The sequence below is a fragment of the Lemur catta genome, chromosome 1, assembly GCF_020740605.2.
Source record: "Lemur catta isolate mLemCat1 chromosome 1, mLemCat1.pri, whole genome shotgun sequence".
In the NCBI taxonomy this organism is placed as follows: Eukaryota; Metazoa; Chordata; class Mammalia; order Primates; family Lemuridae; genus Lemur; species Lemur catta.
The window spans coordinates 54,888,411-54,910,499 of NC_059128.1; the positions used below are offsets into that span (position 1 = coordinate 54,888,411).

At 43.2% G+C, this 22,089-nt stretch overlaps 1 protein-coding gene across 1 annotated transcript; it reads right to left on the minus strand.

The window, feature by feature from the left end:
* Positions 1-371: 371 nt before the first annotated feature.
* PAX9 (paired box 9) lies at positions 372-21,605 on the minus strand. Its single transcript, XM_045568355.1, has 5 exons — positions 21,267-21,605; positions 17,089-17,482; positions 15,699-16,325; positions 12,566-12,705; positions 372-3,551 (listed from the first exon to the last, which is right to left on the minus strand). The coding sequence occupies exons 2-5, from the start codon at positions 17,090-17,092 to the stop codon at positions 3,297-3,299; spliced, it is 1,026 nt and encodes a 341-aa protein (XP_045424311.1). The 5' UTR covers positions 17,093-17,482; positions 21,267-21,605; the 3' UTR covers positions 372-3,296.
* Between the last annotated feature and the right edge of the window lie 484 nt (positions 21,606-22,089).

Below are 22,089 nucleotides of genomic sequence, written 5' to 3' on the forward strand. Positions count from 1 at the left end.
TACCTGTGCCATTCTTAGGAAGAATGTGTAGAGTAGAACCGCATTTTCAGGTTATTAGATTTAAATGACAGCTTCAGGTGTAAAGTCTGCTGTCTGCAATATTAGAATACGTATGATGAAGGGAAAAATGTTTCAAAATACAAGTACATTCTTAGCATTTCCAAGGATTACTGTACTGACATGTACCCCCCAAAATATCTCCTTGGTCTTGATATAATCAGACGATTTTATGTCTGCATCCTGAAATGATGCTAATTCAGCAGCTAAAGTCAACGAAAATATCTGCACGTTCTAGGTGACACCTGTTCTTAATTATTGTGGGACTATTTCACTAAATCATTCTTGAAAATAAAAAGTAAAAGATAACATGGTAATTATTATGTTTTATTAATTTAGAGCATTTGAAGTATAAAAATAAAAGGCTTTTTGACATACGGTATATACATACATAGCCTTGTGTTGTACATCCTTTCCAACGTGTTTTTTAAAATTATATTTCAGCCTAATATTCAATAAGAGGGTCATTAAAAACAGAAAACCAAGAGAAGTAAGAATGTGTCTCTGTTGTACAACTGCATTCTATCCTTGCAGGTAATGCTCTTGCATCCTGTGAGAGTACTGCCTGCATAGAGGCCATGAAATTGAACCTTTAACCTCTCCATGTCGATGAGATGGAAAAGGATTTCTGAAGAGTGCATTTGCCAATTTAAAAACAACACTTTTATCCTCTAAAAAACAGAGGAAATACGTTAACATTAACCAATAACAATAATCTTTAAAAATTAAACAGTCCCAACTCCATATCCCATCCCATTTTCCTTCTTGCATTTTTAAAATTGGCTTTAAATCATAATTTGGTTTGAAAAGCAGATTGTATCTGTTGTCTTTTTAAAATTATTCCATGTGAATTCATTGTTGTTAAGAAAAGACCTGGGGGGGGGGGAAGAAAAAGGAAGAAAACATTGATACCATTAATTTTAGATTTTTAAAAACATAAGAACCAGAAAAAATTATAAATAGCACAAGAGATTTCTTAATTTAGACAAAGAAAATAACACTTAGTTGCATTTCCATATAAACAATTAATATTCTTAAAGATCCCTAATAGCCACCTAAAAAAACATTTTGATAAAGAATAATTCTGTACCTTATGTCAGTTTTTCTGGATGGCAGGAGAGTCCCTATATGTATGCTTTTAAAGTCTCCACCAAAATATTGGATTGGATCTTTGTTCCATTTAGTTTATAGTCTATTTTCTCACCAGACTGGGAACTCCAGATGTCAATGGGAGTTTTACAAGATCAAAGGAAGACTATGGCCCTGAGAGTTCATCTGCTCCTTCTGCTTATTCTTCTCCTGAAGTTATAATCCTCTGTTTGTAGCACTGAATTTCGGTTGCTTTAGAAATAAATGCAGTTCAAAGCTCTCCATAAGATATCTGCTGCTTGAAAAAAGCAGTCACTTGAACATAATTTGTGTGTCAGAAATCTGCTTACTGTTTACATCCTAGCGATTTGAAAACCTAGCTAATCTAGCCATCTAGTTTTAAACGAAGCCATGAAACCAATGTGGTGGAACTGCATTGCCGTGTAGGCTATGCATAGCACAGACAGGAAGAAATCACAATGGCCTACTGAATGCATCTTCAACATCCATATCTTGTGATGTGCCCTTTTAGTTATTGCACAGAATTAATACCAAAAAACCCTCAATATATTAATCTTCCAATAGATGAATTGTGCCAATGTTCTAAAAACTTATTTTTTAGCCTATGTTGCCAAGCAGGAAACACTTCCTAAACAGAAGGGATAAAAACCATAAAATTTTGCCTAAGAAAATCAATTGTTTTAAAATACAACACATAATCACACACTCACACACACATATACCCCATAGCTCTGTTATTAACATTAATGTGAAAAATAAATCAGTCTAGAAAGGTTTATCAGTTAAACTGTGTCCTGTAATTTCAGAAATGAATAAAGGGAATTTGTTGAAATTAAATAGCATTTGTATTTCTAATACCACCACCAGTTTACCTACATGTGAAACATGCTTCTGTACAACAATGTAAACTTCACAGCAAGCCGTTGTTACATTCATTAGAGCAGAATTTTCCATTTTTTTTTAAACTACAACACAATTTTGGGCTGAGATTGCTGAACACACAGGTAAGCCAACAATAACAGTACAATTTAGTTTCACAGTGGTTTTCTCAAAAAAAAGTTCATTTTAAGTGTCTTGGCAAAACATTTCACATTGAACTTAAGTTTCTAAGTGACTTCCTTTAGAGCCTTCTTATTCAGATATTTTTCACCCTCTTGTCTTTATATGCTTGGCATGTGTGTTGTTTGATTAGGATACAAAATGGGAGACTGGCTTGTTTTATCTGTTTTTTGTGTCCTCTGCTGTAGAAAGAAAGTGTCCTTCATGAGATGTTGAAGCCTTCACTGCACACACCAAATCTGGGGGCAAGTCCAGGTCCAGAAGCCCAAGCAGCCCACCACCAAACAGAGACAAAGACGTTGCCAGAAAGTCACCTTTGCAAAAAGAAAGAAAAAAATATAGAAGGGGTGGGCTTGCGGGGAGAGGGATATCTTATGGAATGAAGACAAAAATGCACCATCCGGAGTCCATATTTACAAACTAATAGAAAATATAAACATTATTGTGTTTGGAACCAAGTCAAAACACCAGGAGGAGCTCAATTCAGATATCGCTTGGGTTCTACACATATTTTTCAACAAAATAGGTCATCTCTTAAAAATAATAAAGGATCACTCAAACAAGTCAATTATTGATTGGTTTTCTAATGAATTAAGGCTTACTTGGTTACCATATTTGATTAGAGGGTGTAGCATAGCGTTTTTCTATATGTATCTTCCTTTACTGATTTTGCAAAATCTCAACAATTGCACGTTTCAAAAGTTCAGGTTGATTTAGAATAAATATGCACATGTGGTTTTACCAAAGACTAGTTTTAAAAGTTCCTTAAGCCCTTTGAGGGGTGTAGGTTTCTTCACTACGTTAAGACAGTGTGTGGCAACACAAATGTCTCATTCAATCCTTAACGTTGCTTTTGTTTTTAAATCCTAAAGTCGTGTCAGTTTTTCTGCAAGAGAAAAGTTATGGCAAGAAATATTTAAGTGTCATCAAAACAAAGAATGTGAGTCCGTAAAGCCAGCTCTTGAGGCAGGAGGGTTGGCGGGCAGGAGAGGTGGGGTGTGAGACCCGGCTGGGGAGGGCGTCGTGGGAGCGGGGAGACCCGGGCGAAGCTGCTGCAGACGAACTTCCCATCAGAGTGCGGAAGCCGTGACAGAATGACTACCTTCTCTGGCTGCCTGCATTCCCTTGAACGCCAGCGACGCGGGAATGTCACAGTTGTGGGGAGACAGAGGGGTGCCACCGGCATGTTGCCACCCGTGTCCCGCCACGTAACCAGAAGGAGCAGCGCTGTAGGTCATGTAAGGCGACACTTGGGCCGGAGTAGGGTAAGGAGCCATGCTGGACGCCGACACAAAGCTGCTCACAGCTGGGAGGCCATTTGGTGCCTGGGAGGAGCAGGAAGAGAGAAGAGGTGAACAGTAATCGCGTTACAGTAGTGGACATTTCACAGGTTCTTAGAAAGAAGCAGAAAGTAAGTCTGAGTAAACTAACAATATTCTGACTCTACTTTCTGATCTTTTTTACATTTTTTGAACTTTATTATATTCTAAAGGCATTCCCAGTCTTGCTACTTAAACAAACATAAGGACAAAAGGCAAGATATTTTTTCCACAGAAGTTTTGAGGAAGCTACAACTAGAAAATGCACAGTATTTGCTTTTGCTATTTGAAAGTATAGGAAGGAGGTACAGGGTGAGGAAAGAATTAATGGTGACTAAGTACTCTTAGAATCTGTTCAGCTGCCCCTTTGTCAACCTTCCCGGTACTTGGGTTTTGTTTGGCTCTTTTGTGGAGGCATTTGTGACGGGCCTGGTTGGTGCAGCTTTCATTTTCAGTAAAGAAGGGCACAGAGTGAGGGCTGTCATGTTAGAAACTCAAAATAAGCACGACCTTTGTTAAATAGAACATGGGCCATATTTTAAGACATCATATTGAAAATGCCTGTTGGACAAAGGACATGCAAAATCAGGCACTTTGTCTTGTAAGAGTTTTTTAACGAAGATTGGGGGTATTTTTTCTAGAGCTATCTTATCAGAAAGCAAACTGTCTATCCAAATATAAAAGCACTGCATATGCATGGTTTTGAAAAAGGAAAATTTACTTGCAAAGTTGTGGGGCCCTGTGATGTGAGTTTTTAAGAGCCACATGGATAAATCTCTTCAAATGAATTTAGATGTAAGATCTTTATTTGCAAACAAAAAGCAGCAGCCCTAGCAGGCAAACCTGCCTAGGAACCAGTGCTCTCTTGGCATCCAATAAATTATTGTTGGTATTGTTACTATTAACAACATCAAAAACACCCTGATTTCTAATCCTGATTCTGGCATGAACACTGGGCATCCTTATTTAAGTAGCTTAATTTTTTCTCTTCAGTTTCTACACTATTAGAAATAGAGACTAGATCCTATTTCATGGTAGTGACATGAATGAAATAACATATCAACATATTTTCTAGTGAAAATATCATGTAAATACTAGAATTTTATTAGGAAAAACTAATCTTTAGAATTAAATTGATCAGACATATGTCAATTAGATACTTTTCCAACTCATTTGCAACATAGAAATTATTTTCTAATTTAATTTATTTGGTTATTATTTTTACTTCCACATCTATGACAATGTGATGGTGGGGTCTCAAAAACTATTTTCTCATTGCAGAGTGTGTGTGTGTGTGTATATATATATATATTTATATGAAGTAGAAATATACGTGGGTGTGATTTAACATTGCTCAGGTGGATTTCTGACAAAATAAATTAATTAGAGGGGTTAACCTTGTGTCTTTGGTCTATAAGAAAACACACCTCATGTACTGTCTGACTGTCTGGCAATGTCTGTTCTTTGAAAAATGGGGAAGGAAAAAGGAAACTAAAGTTTCTTGAGTGTATCCTATGTCCTGGGCACCAAGAAATATCCAACATATTTCACTGAATAATGAGGATTAATGAATTGTAGCTCATTATAAAGTGTTGGGGTTATCATAATTATAAGATAATGTATCATAGGTACAACATGATATTCAATTGAAATTAAAATCTATTTTAAGAGTCCCAAAAAACGATGCTGTATTTTTTAACAAAAAAAATTATTGCATATCACTGTTGAATATAAATGAAATCTTATCCTCTTTTTATACAAGGATACAGATGAAAGGATTTAGTCATTTACCCTAGGCCAATTGGCAAGTCCATGGCCATGTGTTAAAAGAATTTATCACCCCTGTCTGATGCACGGTCCTCTGTAGCACATCATACTGTTTTCTTGGACAGTTAAAAGGTAGTTACAATTTAATCTCAAACTAGAGCATCTTTTGAGATAACATATGGTAAAAGATTCTTTCTTCTTCTAGAACCCAATTCTCATGGTTAGATCCTCATCTGTTTCTTAGCTTCTTACAAAAATCCTTTTTTCCCCTTTCTGAAAATGGCTAATTACCTTTTAAAGGAAACACACTTTAAGGCTCTCAGAAGATGAGTGTCAAGATGAAGAACTATCAAAGTGTAGAGGGGAAAAAATCTAGTCTTGCATAGAGATTATAGTTCTAATCATTTTTATGTGGAATTTTCCCAGTAACCTTTGAGAAATTAGTTTGGAAAGGAATCATTCCAATTCAATTATGAAAGATGTTTGTATCTGTTTTCAGACTCTTCCATCCCCATTAATTAATATTTTATACTATTGATGCCAATGAGCACCAAGAATGATGAAATAAGAAGGCTAAGCTTAAAATTATTTTTAAAATAATAAAAACTCTTTCCCAACATTTTACAAGGACATAAAGTTAAAAGATTCAATATTTTACATGACAGAAACAATGTCCTAGTTAGAAGAAAATATTTGTTGGTGAGTTCTATTATCCATCACAGTTAAATTTTTCCTGCCCATTCTTTTTGTGTATTTTATCAATGAAAAATTACACTTCTCTCTGAAACTCTTGCTTTGTCATCTTCCCTTTCTTCTTCTTACAGCCTTGCCCTTGGAACTATTGTTCCCCGATGTGCCCCCTTATCTAAGGCTCTTCAGCTATTCTGTTGCAATGTCTACAACCCCTTTACATGGACCTACTTCTTTTTGCCCAGAGATGTTTTTCTCCTGGAATATGGCTTTCAAAAACCATATTACATTGAATTCTCATCTTAGATAATGCTCCTGAAATTTTGGGGGAGGCAGAATATTGGGTTCAGTCTGTATTACCACTAGTCCCTTATTTATTCCATGATTACATTCATTTATCAAGTATTAAAAAATGACTAATTTTTTCCATATTTGTCCAATTCACATGCTTAAGGTACAAACTTGGTGTATGTCATATTCATATTAGTATTAAATATTTCGAAGTTCTCTGAAATCCATAATATTTATTTAATATCATTTTAGTGATGTAACCCCCTTTGTACTGCAGAAAGAAAGGGTAGGAAGAGAAGCTCAAAGAGGGTTGACTTCATCTTATAGGAAAAGACAAGGAGAGGCTAAAATGTTTGCTTGATTAAAAAAATAGAAATCTTTAATCTTTAACCATGTAAAAATAGCTCTTAGCTTTCCCTTGGGTTAAATTATGACCTAGATTGCAGGGGGAGGCAGTTTTGATTTAATTTTAGTTTTTACTTTTGAAGTTCAGATTTAGAAATTTAGAAAAAAAAGGAGCAAGCTAGATGAGAGAACAAATGTGCTTTAAAATGTACCTGCCTCCTGCCACATTCGTTATTCATTCATTTTAGTGACTCAATAAACACATTAATTTTCTCACTATTAATTTTGAAACATGACATTAGTAAAAGATATAAATCTCTACTGGGTAAAGTAATTGTTATTTATGAAGCAAACACTGAAAGAGTAAAATTTTCCGCCGCAAAGGAAAACAACTACAGGTAGCATTGATGTTTGTTTATTCTTTCCAGTAAAAGAGTACATGACTTAAACGTCCCAAATCTGTTTAATGTTTTCAGTGAAGGGCATGTAATTAATCTGAAAAGCTAGTTAGGCTGAGTAGAGACTACCAAATGTACACTATAAATATAGAGGGAGCAAACATGCTAAATTACTCTATTTAATTGGATTGTAAATATGATTTATAAATCAACCAACATATGGAATCCCCAGGGAAGAGTAAACAAATTTTCCAAATGAAACCCCAGCAATGGGCATGTAATGGAAATCTCATTTTTGAAAATGACTTTACCTAAAGATTCCATAAATAAGACTTCAACCCATCAACTCCTTTTTCATGTGAATCTTCCATGAAAGCCATGTGAATTCTTTCCTTTGAACAAACTGTACAAAAGTCCTCCCTATAGCAAACTATCCTCTAACTAATTTTGAGAATGAGATTTACAAATACAAAACAAAATAAACTAAGTTTTATATACTGGAAAAATAGGTTACCTGCTTTGTTGAATATTTCTAGAAAGAGTTCAGACATTAAAAGTAGTCTAGAAAAATATATAAGATGTACTGAGTTCTCATTCAAGTTATCACATGAAGAATGAAAGTATAAATTTTCATTTTATTTATTATAAAATGTTAGAAATGTAGATTTATCAGTTTTTTAAAAAATAACTTCAGTGAATATATTGAGAAGCTGCATTGGCAAAGGACAAGACTGTAAACTATCTCAGGACAGGGACTTTCCTTACTCATCTTGTATCTCCACAAAACAGGGTACATCACAAGCACTTTATAACCATTTGTGTACTTAAGTTAGTATAGGTTTGTGTAAGCAAAAAAAATGTGATACTCTTCCATTAGAAATAAAAAAAAAAAAAGGTAGGCACCCTTTAGCACAGAAGAAACATTACACTTTAAGTAAGCAAAATGAATAAAGATGTTGAAAAAAGTAAATAAAAGTTCTAGCCTAGCCTATCCATTTCATTATTTGATTTATGGTTGTTCCATTTGTGCTCTCCCCCCACCCCACCAAACAAGAAAATAAAAATGCATTAGTATCCAAACCCCCAGGACCACACACACACACACACACACACACACACACACACACATGCACACACAAAATAAGCCTAGTATGACAACTATCTGGCAATCAGAGTTTATGGACTATTCTTCAAATTCTGGGAATTGTCTACTCAACATTTTCTGTCCTGAAGAAAATGCAAATAACAGTGTCAGGTCCTCTGCCCACAATCTGTCATGTACTTATCAATTCTACGTGGTCCTCCCCTTATGATTAAATGAGTTTACCCTGGCTTTATGATAAAGTAGATTTAGCCACAAATAGAGATGTGCTTCACCTAGAATTTCAACCTTGATATCATAAGTAAGAAAAAGTTTTAGATCTCAAAATAAACAAGACTTTCTCTTTTTTGACAAAATCATTTCTTTGACTGCCATTCTTCCCTGCTTAATTCAATGACCCGGTAAGACAAATGTGATAGAATGAAATGATTGTTATAAATATGGCTTCAAAATTCATCTGAAAGAATATTAACTATGATTAGTTATATTATAGATCTAAATGTCCTTAGGTAATGAAAAGCTGCAATTTAAAAAGTTTTCTAAATTTTATAATTTTCCAAAATGTTATCAAAATTGATGTAGCCTTAAAAAATTTTAAATTACATTTTTCTGTTATTTTATACGATACATTTTACTGATGCATAATCATTAATTTTGTTTTAAAATACTACTGCTTAAAAGATAACCAGGTCAAAGGATGTGTTTCATAACAGATAACATGAATTTCAAATACTATTGGCATTTGCCTAAGATTTCATTCTCTATAAAATTATAAATTATGTAACAAAAATTGATTTTATCTGATATGAAGAAAAATTTAGTACAATTTCATTTACATCTTCATGAAAACAGTATGTCTGCAAGGACAGCCAGTTTTTGAAATAATGCACTAGAAAATTATATTCAGGATTCTGAAATATCATCTTCATTTCAAATACAATGTATGAACGAATGCTTCATAAGAATTTAAATTCAACTATTTTCAGAACTTAATTACAAACTTTAAAAAAGTATTTATAGACTATTCTCTATTTCTGACATCTCAATTTGTACCCAATGTCACATTGAACTTGCTGTCTGCGTTAACATATGCAACCCCAAAATGAAGATACTCAAAGCTTATAAATCTACCAGATTACTTTAATCAGAGTACCAGATATGCAATATTTTTTTCTGAGAAAGTATGTCCATTTGTAGAAAAATTTTAAAGAACTATATAATTATTTCTAAGCTGTTTGAATAAAATGAGGCATTAATTCACTAAGTACCATGTAAAAGGCCAGATGTAGTCCAACCTCCATGATTCTCTATATACAATGTTCTTTCGCCATTCAGTTGTATTCAATAGAGGTTTTATGCTTTCAACAGAAGAGAATCAGCCATTAGAAACCAGAAAACATTGTTGCCATTGAGAATTAAATTAGATTAAAGATCTCTAGGCCAATATTAAATGTGGGTGAAAAAAGCCAAAATAAATAAATATTCTATCTGCAGAGATAGACAATAAGAACTTCTGAATGGCACTATAATATATTAATTAGTGTGACATTAATGTGTAAGACAGGTTTGAATATTCTAAACGAATTTTTCGAAAACAAAAGATAGGTGTGTGTATAGCAGAAATGTGTACACAGTTCCAATTACTAGGAATCGTAGGTATCAGGCATATTTCTTTGCAGTTTAAGCTGGAAATAGAAACTCTAGATTATGGTAATCAATAGTATCTATAATCAGCCCTTTGATGATCTTACAGGTGTCTTCTAGAAAAATATGCTCTAAGCCCTATGATTCTGAATTCTTAGTTTCCTCCTTTATATACTAAAATGAAATTGGTATCATATAATATTATACCATTTAATAACAACTGTAAACACCCTGAAAGTATGTGTTTAGGCAAAATTTTTTAGCTTTCTTTGGCCAAATACTTTCAAGTTTTGTCTATAATATAAACATAGGGAAAAAAGGTTACCTGAGTTTACATTTTGGTTGAAATATGCTGATAACATTTTGAAAAATAACTTTTAAAAATAAATCTGCCCTTTTAATATCAGTGAAAGAAATGCACACGTATGTATAACACTTTACCTTTGCATGTTTATGAACAACTATCAATATATAATTTTAACCTTCAACAAAATCAATGTCTAAAGTCCAAAATTGTTTGGAAAAATGATACAGCCTAAGTTTATGTGCCTACTTAGCACATCTTCAGCACTAAGCACTATTTTGATAATCATAATAGAGTAGACACTGACTTACATTCTGCTTAGAAACTTTTCAGGTTTTGAAATTTTACATCATTTGCATTATCTAACTATCTAGCAATGCAGAAGATTAGAATATTGCAGTTAACTTTTCAAATGTAAGTTTGATATAAACATCTTTTTATTCTAGAAAAAAATGACTTGTTCTTGTAAGTATTTCAAGTAATATTTATTTGGCCATTTTTTAAGTTCCCTGGTTTTAAAAATCTGATAATTTAGTGATTTAATATTCAATATATAAAATGTAACCCATTTTTAATGATCAGAATATACAGAATAGATTATTTGAAACTGTGTTTAAAATTTTTAGTTTAAACGATTTGTTGGTTTAGTTTTGAAGTGTTTTATAAATTAACCATTTCTAAACAAGTTTAAATGCTGGATCTATAATTCAAGGGAGTAAAAATAAAAATAACTGTAAAGCTTTTATGGATTATAAGATTTCTTTATATATAAATCAGGTTCATCAACTACATGTGGGAATTAGAGACTATTTTTCAACTCTTCACAATGTTATTCCAAGAAATGATGACCTAATAAGAAGCAGTGAGCACCTATTAAATGCTTGCTACTATGCTAGGTGCTTTATATACACTCTTTCTGTTGTTTGTAACAAAATGCCTCCTCGAAGCTTTTTGACTATGGGCTCTCTGAGCAAAGCATATTCTGATAAATATTGCTTGCTTTTAAAAGTCATTATCTAACTTCCATTTATAACCACAGGTAATATTTAATGAATGCTTTACTATATGCCATATGGTTGCATTATCTCATTGACATTCTCTCTTGAGGTTGGGACTAGCATTTCCCAGTTTTAAAGATGAAGAAATGGAAACTTTTTAAAATAACTTGCTTAAGAAGCAGTGGTGCCAGAGATCAGAACTCCTAACCATTGTGCTGTACTGCCTTTTCTTTGCAAATTACGAATTAAGTAAGGGCAGGCCCTTTTGTAAAAGAAAATGACAAACTTTCTTACAATTTCTCATTGGCAATTCTTTACAGTAGAAAGAGACTAAGGAAAAGGTCTCCCTTTTCCTGCTGCTATTTTCTGTGATATTTGCCATGGGAGGAGGTACTAATACTATTCTGACTCTGCTTCAACAAAATCAGTGAGGGAAGAGGAAGTAGAAATGAGATTTGTTAGAGAAAATAACGAATATTTTTTTCCCAACTGAATATAAGAGGAACAAATTCCATTTAATTTTAAAAGTTGGTTTGACAGATAAGAAAACATTAAAAGTATTGAGACTTCAAAGTAATACAACGAAAACTGAGTAGTTTGAGGCTTTGGAATTGGAGTTTGGGATTAAGAAATTTGCAAACCTACCCGGGTCTGCTCAGGAAAACCTTAGGCTGACTAAGGTCCAGTTTTTGAGAGTTTTGAACTCCTGACTTCAGCGTGGTGATGAATTTAGACTCAAAACTCGGGCTTTTGTTGTGGTGGTTGGTTAGCTTTTCTCAGGGGGAAAAAAAAAACCAAAACACGAGTGTTTTACATTTTCTTTTGGAGAGTTGGGGGAGGGACAGAGGGAAAAAAATTAAACGGTCCACAGCCAGGCCGTATAATTTGAGGTTTTCTCACTAACCTCCCTTGGGAGATTACGATGTGACCTTTAATCGGGAAATGGTAACTTTATTACGTTTATCTGGTTGCCCCTCTTCGCAGGACAAGCCACGCTTGTTCGTTTCTGAGAGCCACCATAGGGGAAGTGCCCGAGCGCGGGGACCGGGCAGCCGTGGTACCGCAGGGCCGCGACCTCGGGCGTGCGTTTCGCAGGCGTGGAGGCGCTGCTCAGAGACCCCAAGGCTGCTGTTAGCCCTTGGGAAGCCTCTGCTTTGATTAACTCTAGCTCCAATGCGAGCAGCGGAAAGGGCTTCAGGCACGGCCTTCCCAAGCCTCCAGAGGCCAAACAGGCCTGGTGGTGCTTCCCAAGGGCCTCGCTGGCACCCCAATCCCGGTGCGCCCTGGCAAGCACTCCAGGACCCTGGCGGGTGTCAAAGCCTCAACTCCGGCCTCAGAAGCCCGGGACCTCTGTTCCGCCCCCATCCACCGGGGATCCCGGTAGTGGCAGCAATGGGTCCAGGCTCAGAAAGGGATCTGGGTACTCTGTCGCCAAAACCCGCCGCCACGCAGCCCACCTGGCCTGCCCCTCGCCTCCTCACCTGACCGTACTTGGCTTCCTGCTCCAAGGCTCCCTTCTGCAGCCCGTTCACAGCGTGTGGGGCAGCAGCGGGGAAGTTGTTGCGGCCCAGGCTGCTCCACTCCTCCACCTTGGGACTGTGGTAGGGGGAGCTGTCGCTCACTCCTGGGGAGGAGGAGAAGGTGTCAGGCTGGAGGCCCAACCCGCGCGCCCCCCTCCTGGGACGGGACCCGGACTACGACTAGAAAGCGCCAGGGCTCCGACCTCGGGTCGGCAGCCTGCCTGCCCTAGGCCTCCCAGGGGCGCGGGGCCCAGCCGCGGCCTCCTCCGCATCCAGCCCAAGGCCTGCAGAAGTTTTACTCGCCAGAGAATAGGCCTCTCCAAATTCTTTCACCCACGCCTGAAGGAAGATATATATATTTTTTTCTTTTTCAACCAGCCTTTGATTTCGAAACCTCCTCCCCTCCTCGCTCTTCGAAGAAACAAGTGGAAGAAACCCAAATCAGGGACAAAGTCCCTGAGACTGGATGCACCATTCTCCACCTCCTCAATCTAACCCAAGGCCAACTCGGGGTTGACAAAGATCTGGGACGAGGGCTGGCCGAAAAGAAAGCAGCTTCCTGACCTAAGGGTGCCTGCGCTGGTGCTCATAGACAAGCAGAAAAGCGCTCACAGTGCTGTGGGGCTCTAGTACATTTGTCAATAGATAGATAGATAGAAGTCTTTTGCAAACAAATAACTAAATGATGCCAACAATACACATGCAAAATATACATGCATAGATTTCTGCTTTGTATGCATGAGACTAGCCTTGATACCCTAGCTCTACACGTTAAATATGTGATGTTATGTACATATGACTCAAAAAGTAAATCCTGTAATTAACACTATATAAGCCACAGTGGCGGGGTTATAGGTGTTTTTAAAAATATATATACAACAAAGAGAAAATGAAATAAATGGTTAAGAAAATGAAAGTAGAATTAAGTGTCAAGAAAAGGAGTAAAGCCATCAGTTATCCTTTCTGTTCTTGATGAAGAGGCAAAGAAAATTATATGGCATAAAGTGATTACCACAATATAGCTAGGGCTGTGCATATTGAATCACTGGCATTTTCCAGTGACCAGGCGTAATTTCAAAGAGGAGATACTTGAATAATTTCAAAGAGGAGATATTTGAAGACAATGTATTTTTGTCTTTGGGTACTACGGGTGGAGGATTGAAGTTTGACAAAGCCGCTATAACACGATTTTAAACACTTCCATCTGATATTTCTACAAAATGATCATTTTATATTCACAGATTTGTCAGAAATCTGTGGCTGTCTAAAAATCAGGTTGTTTAAAGCTGGCATCCAGAATCAACATCTACAATGAGGAATTGCTCCTCTCCACAATCCAATAGTTTCCTAAGTGACATTTGGTCTGTTGTAGTATTCCTAGGCAAGAAAAGTTTTCTTTTCAATCCTATCAGCCTTTTTTCACTATATCTTCCCCCACCGTCAAAGAATTAGATTGATTCCCATCTGCATCAGGAAACCATGTTTTGGTCCAGAACTGCCTGTCTCTGTTTGCCTTCCCAGACAAAAGGCAGTCGGTGGGCACAAGCCTGAAGTTATCTTAAGAAATTGAGATCCCCCTGTGAGCCCCCATTTCTGCTGATCTCACACTTTCCCATGAACAGGGGCTTCCTTTAAATGTCAGTGAGGTCAGTTTATCCTATAAATCAAGGGCAAACTCTCTCCAACTAAAGCTCCAACTAGCTGGAATAAGGCAAAACTGGGCTCTTGTAAATTTGCAGTCAGAAAACAGAAGATGAGAAATCAGGGCCCTGCTTTAATTACTTAGAAAGATAATTGTGCCAATGTGGTGGCAACCAAGAAAAGCAGGAAATAATTAAAAGAACTATTTCCTTCTTTCCTATTTAATTTTTTCCTCTATACTTGTTTAAACTTTAGGTTGAGAAATTAAGAAAATAGACTATGCATTATTTAAATTCTACATCTGAGGCATTTAGACTTTCTTTTTTCCCTACCAAGAAAAGAAGTTAACGCCTTTTTTTTTTTTCTTTCTGACAACCCCGTAAAAGAAAACAAACTCAGGTCTCCTGCGGAAGCCGGACTGGGCACGAGGGTCGGGGAATAGTTCTGACCACGCAGAAAAAACGCTCACGACAAGGCAAGGTCAGGGGTGAGAAAGGAAAGGAACAGTGAGGTGGCACAGCTGAAAAGGTGTGGGAACTAGATAGACGTCCACGCTTATTCTGGGGGACCCAAGGACCCCAAAGGAAAGCGGCAGGCTCAGGAAAAACAGGAAAGAACAGTAGAAGAGACAGCATGGAGTCGCCATAAATTTTGTCTTCATCACCGCAGTAGGTGCCACTTCCCTTCCTAAGATATATATAGTGAAATCTATTAAGGTAAAGCGCGAATTTTGAGGAGGAGGTCGAGAGAAAGAGAGAGCGAGTGAGGGCGAGAGAACGAGTGGAGCGGGGAGGCGGAGAGAGAAGGAGAATGAATATGAATCCGTGAATTGGTCCCGGAATCAGTTACAGGCAAGTTACTAGCAGTAACTTGGGGACCTCGGTTTCCGAGGAAAATGAACTGAAGCATAAGAATGAAACCAATTAGGTGACATTTGAACTTCCTGCCTGAGCAAATTTGGCCTGATTGCCAGAATCCGAGAAGAATACTACAATTTCCACAGCGTGCCGTACTCGTCGCGGCCGCATCTGATCCCCAAGCAAGCTGCCCGCAGCGGCGTCTGCAGCTCGCAGCCCCATGCAGGCTAGGGCCTCCCGGGCTGCGCCCCAAGTCCGGCCGGCCGCGCTCTCGGAATGAGCGAGCCGGCCTGAGGCTGCTGCTGCGCGAGAGGCGGGGGAGGGTGGAAAATGCGAACCATGTGTTGGGAATGGGGGGATGTTATGGGTCTGGTAGTTTGAGATGAGGCAGGAGACTGTGTGTGGCAAGGAAACGAGGGGCATGAGTTTCAAGTTAATGAGATCAGGACACCCCCTGGGAAGACTCCTTACGTTTCCAAAGGAAAAAGCCTCAGGTGGTGGGATAGACGCGGGCCGGAGGCCGCAGATACTGAGATCTCCGCGGGGGTGCGGGGGCAGACTCTACACATCCACACGCCCAGCCTCAGAGCCCCTACCTTGATCGGTGATGGAGCGGATCCCCAGGATGTCAGTGACCGAGTGCGAGGAGGGCCAGGTGCGCGGCATGGCCACAGAACCGGGGATGGCAGGCACACCGGGTGGCGTGGGCACCTTGGCGGCCGCCGCCGTGATGGGGCTGGGGTACGAGTAGATGTGGTTGTAGGGCAGCGCTGGCTGCGGCGCCGGCTGGTGCTGCTTGTATGAGTCGTAATGACCCTGCTGGGCCAAGTTGCCAATCTTGTTGCGCAAAATGCGGCTGATGGAGCTCACTGAGGGCACGTTGTACTTGTCGCACACGCCGTCCGCCAGCAGGCGGTCCCGGATCTCCCAGGCGAAGATGCCAGGGTCCCTCTGCTTGTAGGTCCGGATGTGTTTCACCACTGTGGGGGTGGTGACCCGGGGCTTGCTGCCCCCGATGGCTCCTGGCAAGATCGAGCCCGTTTCGTTGTACCGCGCCAGGATCTTGCTGACGCAGCCGTGCGAGACCCGTAGCTGCCGGCTGATGTCACACGGTCGGATGCCCAGTTGGGCCAGTTCCACGATGCGAAGCCGGATGGCGTTGGGCAGGGGCCTCCCGTTCACGAACACTCCTCCCAGCTGGTTCACCTCCCCGAAGGCTGGCTCTGCAAAACAAACACACAGCGCGCGGGGACGCGCACCCGCCGCTTGGGACAGCTGCCTGCCACTCGGCCTCAGTGCGTGTCCGGAGGCAGAGAGAACGCACCCACCCCAAAATAACGACTGGGGCTGTCCCCAAACCAAACGGTCCTCGAACATAGCCGAAGGGCCCCAAAGCGCCGAAGTCCAGTTAGACCCCCTCCTTCATTCCTGCGGTGCGAGACGCCGCTACAGTCAAGTGAAGTGGTGAGAATTAGGGCGGTTCTGAGTGTTCAAAAGTGTCCGAAGCAGGCGGGGAAATAGGTCTTGACGCCTGAACACGCTCCTTCTCGCCTGCTGCGCACTAAAGTCCTTGCGCTGCTCCCTCTTCCCACCCACCCCATTCCCAGCGCCCGCCTGAAGACCCGCGCAAAGTCAAGGGGAAGCTAGAGGGGAGTGTGTGTGTGTGTGTGTGTGTGTGTGTGTGTGTGTGTGTGTGTGCAACAAAACTTGGTTTGCTACCGAGGCTGCGGTGCTCGCTGATAGCACAGCACCCTTCTCTTAAAATCAGAAAATGGCATCAACAGCAACCCAGTAGCCTGCATTCAGATTGAACTGCTATGCGCCACTGACCCTTAGCGTGTTCATACAACTTGTAGGAACACGAGCAAAGTCAATACGGAGAGTGTGAGCGCTTAGTGGCGCGCGCCCTTGCGCTCCCTCCCTCCCTCGCCTGCTCTCTCCCTCCCTCCTTTCAAGGCTTTGACAGAGTCGCCCGCCGACACTCACCCATTGCTCCGAGCAGTACACCAACCCGGCCCCAGTTCCGCACTGCCAGGAGGAAACTTTTCGCGCGGCCTCAGTGGCCCAGCCTGTTGCTACCCCGGGCCGCCGATGCCTCCGCTTCTTCCCGGGAGGAGGAGGCAAGAGTGCAAAAGGAAGGAGTAAAAGGAAGTCTGTGCCCCGATGAAAGAGGCTTGAGCTCTGCATTTCAATCTAAGCAGCAACGTGGGCTGGGCTGAGCAGGGCCGGGCGGCTCCGTCTATCACTCACTGGGGACACGCCCCCGAAGAGGCGGGCCCAAGAGTGAACTGCGTGGTGATTGGTGCGAGCCAGTGAGCGACAGCACAGTTCAGGAAACTCCTTCCGCTGTTCCTTTCAGGCTGGCTCCCCACCTGGGTGACTAAATACAATGAAAATGGGTGTTTGACATCTTCCCAGGAGCGGCACAGACAGCAAAATCAGGATGGTAAAAATGCTGAATAAACAAATGAAAGCGTTTGGTCTGAATATGAGTGACTCGAAGGGGGAAGGAGCCGAGGAGACCTCCTTGGGGGAACGATGGGCGCCTCAGAATTGAAGTTAAGAATCTAGGTGGGAGGCGGGCGCCACCGTTTATGGGGGAGTAGGGGCCGGGGAGGTCTTAGCATAATCTGTCATGCAGGCCTCCGCGGGCCTCGAGGAGAGCTCGGTCACCCGCCGATTCTACCTCAAGTCAGTGACATGGCTGGTGGCAAGAGCGCAGGTGTAAGAAGGTAGGCCGCGGAGAAATCGACGTTGCCTAGAGGCCGAACCACGGGTGGGGACCAATGTTAAAGCCAGGGAGGCCCCTCCCGCAGCCGGCTTCCCGCGGCGGCCCCGAGTGGGCTAGTCTGGGAGCGCGGGCCAACCCTTAGCCACGCAGGTTTGCAGGCTGAGGCAGGGGTCGTGCCATGTGCCGGGAATTTAAACACGCGCAGCGAAAGCGAGCGCACAGCTCCAGGTCAACTTATGGCGGGTGCGTGGGCCGCTCACTCCAGAGCTCAGCACTCGGGCCTTGGTGCCAGCGTTTGCAGGGATTCTCCAAACCAGTGAGCCTCTTCGAAAGGGTTTTGCTTAAATATGAAAGAGACTTAGTCTAAAGAAAGTGGACACGGCGCTGCACCTAATGTAATTCCTGCGTCTTCCATTTAGCTACCAGAGGCCCTGCAGTTCTGCCTATTTCTGAATTTTCAGTTTTGTTCATTCTAAATTTAAAGTGTACGGTATGCCTTTTGCGGCCAAAGTTATTAATATTTACAGTAACAGTTGTGGAGAATGAGAATCAAAATAATAAATGAGATGAGGAATATTGTAATGAATTTGGGAGCTCATACTGCTCTGGTCACGGACACTGATACTGCTGCTTAGTACTCTACGACTCTCCTTCTTGTGCACACAAAATTCGGGGTGATCCTCCTACAGTCCCCAGGGATATGTGTGGCTCGGGTCTACACACTGGGAAACTGACTAGGCCCAGATCCCAGACCAGTCAGTGACAAGAACCCAGGAAAAACTAGTAATCAGCTGTGCTTCTTGAAACGAACAGTGATCTCCAGATCCCGCTTCTACGTTGGGGAGGCACTCAATTCAAATTCACTTAGAGTATGAAGGGTTTGAAAGATAAAGATGAACTCAAATACCTTTAATTCTTTACAATTGAGATCTTGTGAAAAGTCCCACAAGTAGACGTACTTGAACTTGTCCCTTTTTTGTTGGTTGGTTTCAAATGTTTAAAATCTTCTTGACTTGATAGAGATTTCACCTTAGCCTGACCCCCAATACCTGTTGTGTGGCACCGTCTGGAGCTTTGCATAAGGACAGCCTTTGGAAATCTAACATTTTAGAAGCAGCAGCTCTTTCTTTAGGACTGGGGAGTAAATTAGTTGAGACTTTGCGATATCTGAGAGGAGCTTAAGACTTTGCCTTAGGCTTGCGCAAAGCCACGAACATGCCCAGAAACTTGATCGGGAACCCTGCCCTCCCACCTCCAGACACGCTATGAGTAGCGACCTCTGCGCGGACTCTTTGCCACATGTCCATGAGCCTAATAGGCGTTCACAGAGGCTTTGGGGCTGCCGTGCAGGTACAAGGCCGTAAGGCCAAATGCCCCGGAGGGGGTTGGGGCGGGCTCTGTGAGAGCTTTAGCAATTCTACAGCACCAGCCCGGAGTGAGAGACCCGTATTGTTTAGAACTCTGGCTAAGTAAACTTAACACGCAACATCCTCTTGTTCGCCACCGACTCCTTCAGCTGTCACACATCTCCCGCGCTCTCGCACAGGTCCGATGCCATATCTCGGTTTCCACCTGCTGGATTTGGTTGTGGCCCTTTGGCCTTAGCTGCTGGTGAGTGCCCTGCTCCGCGCCCCCGCGGCGCCCGGCAGGCCCCACTCACGCGGGCAGTTGCAAGTGCTGGGTTCTCTTGGCTCAGGGTATTCTAAAGAGCCCGCAAAGAATCAATTTTAGGTGCTTTGGGCAACTAAGTATCTGAGGCAAGCGGAGGTCCGCGTGCTGGGGGCAAGGGGAAGGAAGCTGCAGGGGCAGACAGGAGCGGAGGGATCGGAACGGAAGGGGCTGACACTGCGGGGGTGAGGTAGCTAGCGAGCCGCTGAGCCCGAGCCAGAGACGGATCTAAGGAGGGAAAGAAGCATGGAGGAAGGAAGAGAGAGAGAACACTAAAGTCTTGAGCAATCCGCAACGGTGCGTAAGGATGCAAAACTTTGAGAAAGAGCAAGGGTCAGCTAGGGTCAGCGCCCCCTAGTTACTGACCGCTCTGGACCTAGGGGATCACACAGGGATCAGGAGAATTTCGACTAAAAGAAGAAATTTAAGACCAAAACCAAAACACAACCAGTAAGGCCTGCAGCTGGCTCAGGCCGGGGAGAAGCCAAAAAGCCTTTCCCCTAGGCGCTGTCAAGGCCTCCTCGGCGGGGCGACCCGCTCTCTGAGTAAATATTTACTCAGTGGGAGACTGGAAGCTGGCGGGGCCAGAGGGTGAAGGAGGGGGCTACACGGGATGGGAGGAATCGCCACCCTCGCACTGGCCGGATCCCGGTGTATACCTGCCGGAGGGGAGCCGGGGCCCAGGACTTTACCTGCGGCTCAGCCCAAGCTTGAGGCTGGGGAAACTTTAGCCCGCAGCTCGCCTTCTCGGACTCCTCCCTGCCCCCGCGAACCCTGGCAAGATGCTGTAAAGTCTCCATAAATCTGTCAGCGGTCCTAGTGCCGCGGGCGGTCACCTGCGGCGCCCCCCTCGCAGCACTAGCGGGGTCTGAGGAGAGACGCGGAAAAGGAAAAGGAATCTAGCTCCTCCCGAGGCCGCCCTCGAGTGGCCAGGCAGATGGCACCTGAGGGCTGCCGAGGTCAGACCCAGGCGCCGCAGGCTGTGCGGGGAGCCCCCTCCCTGGTTCCCCGGCCTGGATCGACCCCCGGCTGAGCTGTTCCTCCAGGAGCCTGCTTCTCAGGGTCTACAGGTCAGAGATGACTGCGGATGGGAGGGTAAGGCGAGAGAGGGGTGTGCGTATGCTCAAGAGAGGGGTCGTTTTGTTCCCTGTCGCAGTTATGACAAGCAGAGCTGGCAGAGGAGACTATTAAGGAGCTGATTCTCCCAACTTGCCCCCATGCTGAGACCAGACTGGACTCCGAGCCCAGGAGACAGTGCCCGCCTCTAGCCCACTCTGGGGAGTTGCGGAGATCTCGCTGGCGACCAGAGTTCGAGCTCAGGGGCAGGGGTTTTCAGAGTGCATTGACTTCTTCCAGACATCTGAGGGTAAATGCGGTAATGACAAGACTTCGAGTCAGCTTCTCCCACGGGACCGTCTCTTCCAGGATGAGTGGGGATTGCGCTCGGCACAGAGAGGTAAGGAGGCCCAGCTTCTCCAGACCTCGGCCCACTGCTATGTCTAGGTCTCGCAAGGTCAGCGGCCCACTGGGCCCCCCAGCAAATGCGCCGCAAGGAGCAGCGGGAAGCGAGCCCCGCGCCCAAGGCGAGGGAGGGTCCCCCTCGACTGCTGGCCAGGCAGGATCTTCGCGTGGAGCTACGGGAGGGCGGGGGCGGCGGCTAAAGGGAACAACCTCCGGGGATTGAGAAGGAGACAGCCCGCGGGGGTCCTTGGCCCCAGCCAAGCCGGGGGTGGGTGGGGAGGACAGGAGGCGCCCACACACTGACCTGCTGGCCTGGACTTGGCGGGACTGCGGACGCACCAGCTCAAGGAGAAGCCGCACTGGCCCCGGAGAGGAGCTGAGCGCGGCCGAAAGATGCTCTAAGAGTCGCCCCGCGGCCTCTCCACCTTCTCACTAAGGAATCTCACGGTTCAAGCAAGAGCCTTTCCCTGGCTCCGCGACGTAGCTACCACGGCAGCGGATAGGGTAGGACCGAGCTTGGAAACCGCTCCGGGTGCACAGCGGGTCCGACAGAGGCCAGGCCGCAGCGCTGCACGCCGTGGGATCCACCCCGCCGGCTGCGAGCGCTCGTCGCCCGCTTTCTCCTTCCAAGGGCAGGGGAGGGGCTTGTTGCCGCCTGAAACCGGCTTTTAATTCTCCGCCTGCCTGTTTCCGATCACCCGGGGTTGGTTTTTCTGTTTGCTCACTCCTTCTATTACAATAAAAACAATCGACATTTCTTTTCAGTTTCCCCATATTAGCGTCACTCAGTAATTGTTCTCCACCCCCACCCCCTCGCGTTGAAGGCGAGCGGGATTGCTGGTATTCTCGCATTGGAAGGTTTCCGAGTATATAAGCAAATCTTTCCTAAAGACTTTAAAGTAAAAATAAATAACGGCCCGGGAAACTGCTGTGACCCTAACATCACTTTCTGAACGCAAATTACACCCATTTTTCAGTTTTCAACAGCGGAATTGCTTTCAGAAGGACGGCGCGGAGCCCCATGTGATATGATTGTTTGTTTATTAAATCTGCAAATGAAAGAGAACACAGTTTTGTGCAAGGGGGAGAAACTCGTAGCTGCGGGACGGCAAGACCCAACAAAAATC